This window comes from Protomyctophum bolini (assembly GCF_963924005.1).
Source record: "Protomyctophum bolini genome assembly, chromosome: 12".
In the NCBI taxonomy this organism is placed as follows: Eukaryota; Metazoa; Chordata; class Actinopteri; order Myctophiformes; family Myctophidae; genus Protomyctophum; species Protomyctophum bolini.
This window is the reverse complement of record NC_137873.1, coordinates 37,760,652-37,769,477: the sequence shown is the minus strand read 5'-3', so window position 1 is coordinate 37,769,477 and position 8,826 is coordinate 37,760,652. Positions and strand designations below refer to the sequence as shown.

General features: G+C 42.5%; 1 protein-coding gene across 1 annotated transcript; it reads right to left on the bottom strand.

The window, feature by feature from the left end:
* Positions 1-4,169: 4,169 nt before the first annotated feature.
* ptger4c (prostaglandin E receptor 4 (subtype EP4) c) lies at positions 4,170-6,445 on the bottom strand (the record flags this gene model as incomplete). The annotated part of the gene is made up of 2 exons (XM_080779069.1): positions 4,170-4,811; positions 5,534-6,445. The coding sequence occupies 2 exons, from the start codon at positions 6,443-6,445 to the stop codon at positions 4,170-4,172; spliced, it is 1,554 nt and encodes a 517-aa protein (XP_080635195.1).
* Positions 6,446-8,826: the final 2,381 nt, after the last annotated feature.

Below are 8,826 nucleotides of genomic sequence, written 5' to 3'. Positions count from 1 at the left end.
TATCATATCGTTGTTCCATTTCCATGTTCAGGTGAACTTTTTTTACCCATAAAGTGGATGCCATGCATCCTCATGTATTGCTGTATGATAAGAAAATTATATTTATTTCTGATAAATTATTTATTTATTATTGCTTCATTACGAGAGCTGTTTTCATGAACTATTATATTTTTTAGATGGATATCTATTTATTGTCCCAGACCACACCTGTTTTCAGTCTTTCAATGTCATTGATTGTTTGCTCTTATATTATGCTTTAGCTGAGATGTATTACAAAAGGATGTGCAGCTGTTCTATATAACTTCTGGGTCAGACTATATAGGCATTATTATAGGGTAATCATTTGATATATTTCACTTATTTACAGCCAATTGCTTTTCTGTGATTGATTGAACATTGCCCTGTCACAGTGGAACCTATTTAATGATCCAAGTGGTGCTCTTAACCGGCTTTGTTTTTGTCGTCGACGACAACTAACAAACAAAAAGATAGAAATGTTTAAAGTTAAACTCTATGGAATGATTACATGGCATTTCTATCTCTGGGACCCCAATTTATATTGTATAATCAATGTTAATTTAACTCGGAGAGTGTACTGTACAAAAACTACAAATGGAACCAAATGGACCCGTTATAGGGTCAGAGTTACAGAGGGTCCATTTGGTTCCAAACTATCATTTAGATGCAGGAGACCCCCTGGAACTCCCTCAAGGACCCCTGGGGGTCTCCGGAGCCCACTTTGGGAACCACTTAGCTGACCTAGCTACTATAAAGTAGAGAATCAGTTGCACAACCTTGAATTGTATGTACAAAGCAGACATAATTTATGTATCTCACCAGGCTGAAAAACCAAACATGGCTATAGTAAGGCTATTGCCAGGGTCTCATTCAGTATTCCAGGACAATATCTATTATTATTATTAATTATAATTATTGCTGTTATTATCAATATTATTATGCAGAATTTCCTTTATTTTTGTATATCCTCTAGGGGAATAAAGTTACCAAAATAAACTTGCGGTATATCGTTTTGTTTTCTTTCAAATGGAAACTTTTTCATGCCATTTTATACAGGGTTTAACCACTCTGTAAAGAACATGTTATTTTATCCTCTGTAAATATTCATTCAACCTTCTACATTATCTAAGTAAATGTCGATATGGCAACTATTGCCATATCGGAATTGTTCAACTTTGAGTGTTTTCATACAGGCTATAATATAGCCTATAACAGTGCCGGTTCTAGGCCTTTTGAGGCCCCAGGCAACATATTTTTCTGAGGCCCCCACCTCCTGCTTTGCCACGCCGGGGGTGGTCCGGGGGGGCGAAGAAAATTCCAGAAAATGTTGTAAATTTGCCATGAAAATGCTTCAATCTGCTGCACTTTGAGATCAAAATTAAGAAGCTAGGTGGGGGTTATAGCTCATCGGTTTTTGATTTTTTTTGAAAAATTGCGGAAATTGGAAATTGTTGAAATTGCGGAAATTGCGAAAAGTGGAAATTGAAAATTGCGAAAATTGAAAATTGCGAAAATTGGAAACACTTTTTTTCCCCCCGGTAAATACAACACATTGAGCAGGGCACTGCAGGGAGTTGAACCCCGTTCCGGTAAACCAGAAGTACCAGTACCAGTGCCTTAGCTTTTGTGTATACAACTATTTGGGTAACATGTGAGCTTTATCCTCTAATTCATGGGCCTGGATTTTTTTTCTCCAAAAATTCAAAAAACATGGGCTATAACCCATCGTTTTTTTCATTTTTTAAATTTTTTCAAATCCTCAAAAATGATGAAAAACGGCGTGCTATAGTATGCCGTACGATATAGGCTATAGCCCATGGTCCAAAATGATGAGACCAAACGAGGATAACTTTTTTTCAAAATTTCAAAAAACATGGGCTATAACCCATCGTTTTTTTCATTTTTTCATTAGATATGGAATAGAATAGAAGATATTAGACATACTAAAACGGAAAGGATTCAGCCAGGCTTCATTAAACAAGACATCAACAAACCCACATAGGCAGACCGTATGAATTCAACACATATATATGCACACACAAAAACAGGTGATAGTCGTTCGTTTTTGTTATCGCTGGTCCTATAAGTGTATAGTATTAGGCTGCGTTATGTGTAGTTGCAATAATTGTAGTGTTGTAGTGCCATCTATTGGCCGTAACCAAAAACAACAAGCTGCTGCCTTACTTACTTACTGCCCTTTACGCCATGTTTTCTTGTTTACACAGATCAAGAAGGTGTTGGTTGGAGATGGTTTTGGGCCAGAATATTCGCTGGATTTTCCTTAAACTTTTGGTGTGGAAGGTTGACAGTTTGCGGAGATAATTTTCTGTCGTTCTCCAACATTCAGAGCCGTATAGCAGGGTAGACAGGACACAGCTCTGGTACAGTCTAAGTTTGGTGTTGGTGCTGTACTGGGCCGACTTCCAGACGTTGTAAGGTGTTTCTGGCCTTGCTGATCCTGCTTGTGATGTCGTTACCTGCGCCTCCATCGTGATTTACTACGCTGCCTAAGTAGGTGAAATGTTCTGTTGTGGGTAGGTTTATTCCTTTTATGTGTACTGGTGTGGGGTTTGGGATGTTGAGCACCATCAGTTCTGTCTTCTTCTGGTTGATCTTCAGACCTATTTGCTTTGCAAAAGTGTTCAGACGACTTGTTTTCTCTTGCGTGGGAGAACAGAGCCAAGTCATCTGCAAAGTCGAGATCTTCCAATTGTGAGAAGAGGGTCAATCTGATGCTGCCTGCACCATTATTAACATGCTGAAGAGGGCGCCAGTCTCCGTATCCTAGTCAATGTCGGATGGACTCAATAAACATGAACAAATTTTTGCTTAAAGAAGCACGTCACCCATTTTTCAACCTTGTCTTCATGTAAATAGTCTAACTTCATTACTCCTCACTAATTCCCATTAATATTTTGTGCAATTTCTGTCTATTCACGTCTTGGTGGGATTTTTCTATATGGACAGTTCAGAAATACCTGTTGAATACCGAGCGAATTGAAACTACAGACATTCCCTTCCAGGAAAGAACACACACTGAAATAACAGCCCATTGTTTTTGCATTATAAAAAAAGTTTTAATGGCCAATTCAATGTAATTTGTGGAATGGTGGTAGGTTTCTGAACTGTCCACACAGCCCTCCTCTAAGACACAGAGTGAGAACATTGAAATTGTCCCATTTTTAGAGCATAATAGTAGCATAATCATATCACATGGGTGAATTGGTCTTGTAACCCAGTGTAATTTCACTGTTTAACTATAAGAACATCATGGAGGGTAGGCTATACATGGTGTTGTTACTGTCTTAGCATGTCATCTTTATTAGGCTCACACACTCACCAACACAACCGCAGATCACAGATTTAACTACTTTAATACAAAGAACTGCCCCGTTGTTTTCTTTTTTTTGTTCACTTTGGCAACATTACTTATAGAAAATGACAAAATGACTTAAGACAGCTTCCCCACTAATCGTATTTCCAGTGTTCCCTGGCTGTATCATGCAACACTGGCAAATGGCACAGAGTGAACACTTTTAGCAGCATGTAGACAAATATCACCACGGTGAGTGCAATGCAATTTTATATATCGATTTGTGAATGAAAAAACAAACAAAACAAGGACTATACTATATGATTGAGAATGTTTTGTTTATATAGGGATCCACTTGGTGGATATACGTTTTGCAGGCTATACCCATTGGGTATGAAGAAATATATAGTTGGACAAACTTTAGTAGCCCAACATAAGAAGTGCAAACATGGTTTTCGGATAGAAGAAGAGTGGGCACTGGGGACCTTAATATAAAATTGGCCATTTTGTCCAATTTTGTGTAAAAAAAAAAAAAAAAGGAGAAACAAAAAAGAAAAAAAGTAAGCATATGCATGATTTGAACACGGTATGCGTCATAAATATCAGATCTAAATGTATCATTCCACTATATATACTATAGGCCTAACTTATTCCATATTGTATAAACGGGGTTTGTAGCAATTCGTTGTAGAAATATTAGGCCTCAATTGGCGAATGTTCATGTTTCAAGCAACATTACGTATAAGGCCTTATATACATCGAGGTGCCCACTCTACTGTTACCTGGTTTTCTTATCTCGCGATTTAAAAAGAAAAGTGTCCAAGTCCATTATTATCAATCAGAGGCACTTCTCTGACAGATGGGAGCTCGGTGTGCTGAAGTTGCACGAGACAATGTCCATTTTTGTGACAGTATACAGCACCGTCGCGGGCTGTATAGGCCTACCACCATGCCCTGCCAATAGTGCCACGGCGGCGGGGCTGGAACAAGCAGCCGCCATGTCCGTGTCTAGATGGTGGTTGTTTATGCTGAACGGGTGGAAGCTGTCGCCCCGCTCGGTGTCGTAGTCCCAGGCCTGCCTAGTCATGGCGAAGTCGGCGAAGGATTTATTAGTCCTGCAGGAGGCGCGGTTGTTGTTGTTCTCCGCGTCGTCGTTGGTCGTGCGTAAAGACGCGTAACTGGTCTCGTTGCTGCAGGGCTCGAAGTTCGACGGGGGCGAATGGCGACCCTCGGCGCCCCCCCAGCCCGCGGTGTGCAGGCCGTTCCCTTCGCTCACGCGGCCCCGGCCGGCGGGTCTCCTCGTCTTCAGCCTCGCGCAGCCCCTCACCAGCAGGTTCTTCCGGCACAGAATGTACACCCACGGGTCCAAGATGGGGTTGAACGAGGCGAAGCGGATGGCCAAGAGATCACTGCGGTAGTCGGGCCTCCCCCCGGCGGAGATATACGCAGGGTCGTACAGCTGGTTGACAAAGATTCGGACCTGTTGACAAAGGAGAATGGATAAAATATAGCTGTCAGACAGACATGTTATATAATATTATAACATGCATACAATAGGATCAGGTCAAGACGTCACATATAAAGCTTATGAACAAGATTGTGCCATCGCCTTTTAAGCCCGAACCTGCACCAGTTGCAACTGGAGTTTAAGGTCAACCACAGAACCACTGCAACTCCTTGCATCTCCTCGAGGAGTTGCATTGGTGTGACTGACCTTAAAACGGTGTGGTTTGGGCTTATTTATACCCTTCATGTAAACATAAAATAGACATGGCCTGATTTCTGACAAAGTATAGGCTAATATTAAGATGGAATGGAACAGCATGGGTGCATGCATCTTTTTTTTCCTTTTTTTCCTTAGTTTATTGGGTTTTTTGCAGAAGAATTAAATACTGGAGTTGAAAAACAAAAAGAATTGTGGCATTAACAGCTTCTCTTATAAACCCCACAAGTATAATGTAGAATAAATACATTGAATATTCGCCCCAAAGAAAAAAACAAAAGCTGGTTCACGCAACTTCTTAAGAGCATATTTGTGTCTTATATACTCTTTTTATTTTATTTTATTATGATTCAAAGTTTTATTGCTTTTTCAGGTTAGGCACAAGGGAATGACTGAGAATGTACATAAAATAATTAAGACAAATTAAGACAACGAATTAAACAAAACTAGACAAGAAAATGTCTTATATATACTCTTACCACTAACGGAATGGAGCAGACGAGGAACACGATAGTCATGAAGATCAGAAGCCAGAACATCTGGATCTCCGCCGCGGACGTGACGGGTGGCAGCCGCGGGAACAAGCGGCGCCGATGCCCGCCGCCGACACCGACACCACCGCCGCACACCGCCTCCGGCCTCCCGAGCGTCGGCCGGCCGGTCCTCTGGTTCATGCCCAGCAGAGAGCGACACACGGCCACGTTGCACATCACGGTCACCGCGATGAGCGCCAGCATCACGCCGCCGTACAGGAACGAGTACGAGGCGGCCAGCGGGTCCCGCGCCCGCCAGTCCAGGAAGCACCAGGTCCCGGGGAAGTGCCTGACGTGCTTCCCGAAGCCGAAGCTGGGCATGACGCACAGCGCCATGTTGGCCAGGTACGCGCCGAGGAGCGCGAGGCGCGCCGTGGTGCGGTCCACGTAGCGCGAGTAGAGGTACGCGTGGTTGATGGCGAGGTAGCGCTCCACGGCCATGGCGCACAGGATGGACATGCCCGCCGCGCCGAAGAACAGCATGGAGAAGGAGAAGAAGTGGCAGAGCAGCTCGCCGCCGGGCCAGCGGTTGCAGACGTACGTGGCGATCACCACGGGGCTGGTGAAGCAGGTGCCCAGGAGGTCGGTGATGGCCATGCCGCACACCAGCGTGTAGAACGTGGTCTCCTTCTGCTCCTTCTTGGAGGAGCACAGCACCACGATGGCTATGAGGTTCCCCAGGACCCCCACGGCGAACATGGTGGCGGAGGTGACCAGGGACCTGGACTCCAGCCGCAGCGGAGGGAACGGGAACAGGTATGCACTTTGGTTGTCGTGGATGAGGGCGAGAGGCGCTGCATGCTGCAGGGGCTCTGAAACGTTGTCAAATTCGCCGACCAAAACGGTGTCGTTGAACATCTTCTCTTTTTCTTTTTTAATATATATAAAAAAAAAAATGTCCACGAAAAGTGTCAAGAGAAGGCAAACAACTTCGTTCGTTCCACACAACGTCGCAGAATTAAGGCAACTTCCAATTTCCAGGTATATAGGGTTCAATTTACAATATAACGAACTAACTTATAGACCCTTCTGTAGCCCTCCTATATGAAAAAGTAGTGAGCAACAAGTAAAACAAGTCTTCATAATGTATCATATATCAGAGAGTGTAGCATACACGTTCCTGCATGCACGTCCCGCATGCACTATAATACATAGTACACTGTCCCTCTGCAGTCTGTTTCCGAACAGGGTGTTCTGTGTGCTGTGTTGCGCCCATATGAAGGTGTGTCTCTGTGTGTGTTTAGACCGTGGCGGCTCTGAGCTGATATTTAAGTGGCGAGCTGCTCGCCGGGAGTATACACGGGCAAGCTGCTGATGTCAAGAACAGAGTGACGTCAGGCCGGATCGACTGTTATACACGATCCGTTCTTCATTGCCTGCACCACGGATTCCTTCCTTCCGTGGCCGCCGGCCAAGATCGCTTGCAAGTTTCTTTTCAAATGATGTGACTTATTTATTTTGGGAAGTGAAGAAAACCACCACTGAGCACTTTTTATTGCCCGCAATATACGTTGTTCATCATCAGACGAATGAAGTGTCAAACAGAAGGTTGGCTATAGCTAACTCTATATAGGCCTATATGAGCTCAGTTGTCTCTGGTATAGCCGGCATAGCCTATTTCACTCATGCATCATTTTGTTTCTGTAAGCATTTACGTTTCCCAGAAAGATCAGCACCATGGACAGTCACAGTCACGGAACAGAACTGTTCCCAAATCCGCGTTTCAATTAAATAGCACCATGGACAGCACCATGGCCCAATGCCTATAGAACTTGATGATTAGCAAATGCACCTGCTTTGGCAATGTAGTATGCTTTCTCATGCCAATAAGGCTCATTTGAATTCAATTGAATTGATTCATTATAGCTACTGCTGGTTTTAAGGGTCTATTTGGTTCCAAACTATCATTTAGCTGGGGACCCCCTGGAACTCCTCCAGGTACCCCTGGGGGTCCCTGGACCCCACTTTGGGAACCACTGGCTTAAGAACTTATGAATGAATGAATGAATCATTCAATAAATCAATCAATCAATCAATTAATTCAACCTTTATAGTAGTAGTTCAATATTTGATCCAGCGTCTTCTCTCATTTCTAAAGTTGTCAATATTACAAGCACAAGAAACACAACAAACTTATCGATAACAATAATATATTGTTGCTGTTGGGGAGGAAACCAGCTAACTCCATTTTTGAGGCTTTTGGTTTATTTCGTTTGGCATAAATCAGTGCTATTGAACATCCTTTACGTCTGTAATTGAACTGATATCCAATCCAATCCAATGTAAGCACATTTTCATACAACAAGGTTGAAACAAAGTGCTGTACACAAAGAAATACTAAAATATCAAAGAAAAACCAACAAAAACAACAATATACATAGCAGGACACAACATAAGGACACAATGCAGTGGAAGCAGCAACTCTTAATCAGTATGTTCAAATGCCAAGGAGTACAAGTGAGTTTTCAGACGTGATTTAAACACAGACAAGGATTGAGAAGCTCTGACATGAGGTGGAAGTTCATTCCACAGTGTGGGACCGGGTGCAACGGAACATGACCTGATAAAGCAGCTATATATAACCCCACCACCTCTCCCCCTCTCATGGAAGTCATTGACACTATTTACACCAACTTTGACGGGGCAGTATTGCTTTGTTTTCAAAAATACAAGGTTTTCTTTTCATTTCCAGAAAGAAATGCATATTTTTATAGTTTCCTGAAAAATTGACATTTTGGGGTTATAGGTGGTTTCTTCCCAACAGCAGAGATATTACATTAAAACAGTTACAGTTTAAAACACAGTGGCTATAAGTGTTCTATCAGAGATGGTTTTAAGTCATATATAATACACATTTGGCAAAGGTACTCTCAGAATGCAATAATCCTTTATTGATTGCTGCCTAGACCACCGGCGTCTACATAATACAAGTACAAGTCCGATCAGATCTACAAGCTTGTAGATCGGCTATTTTCAAATGGCCGAAATGTATATATAGGGCTGAATTTTGAATGACCTTTTCTTTATTCATTTCTTTGGTATTCAGACAGCCAACAATGGGTAAAACGCTCCCACACTTTTTTGTCTCTGTGACACATCTAGGGGCCGCAATCTGCATTAAAATAAATAAATCCTAGAAGCTTTGTCATTGGTCGATTTGCCTGTCTACTTCCTGATTGGTTAGTCATTTCAACCGTTTTTGTTTTGGACCAATGGGAAATGTGTCTGCAGAGACTACA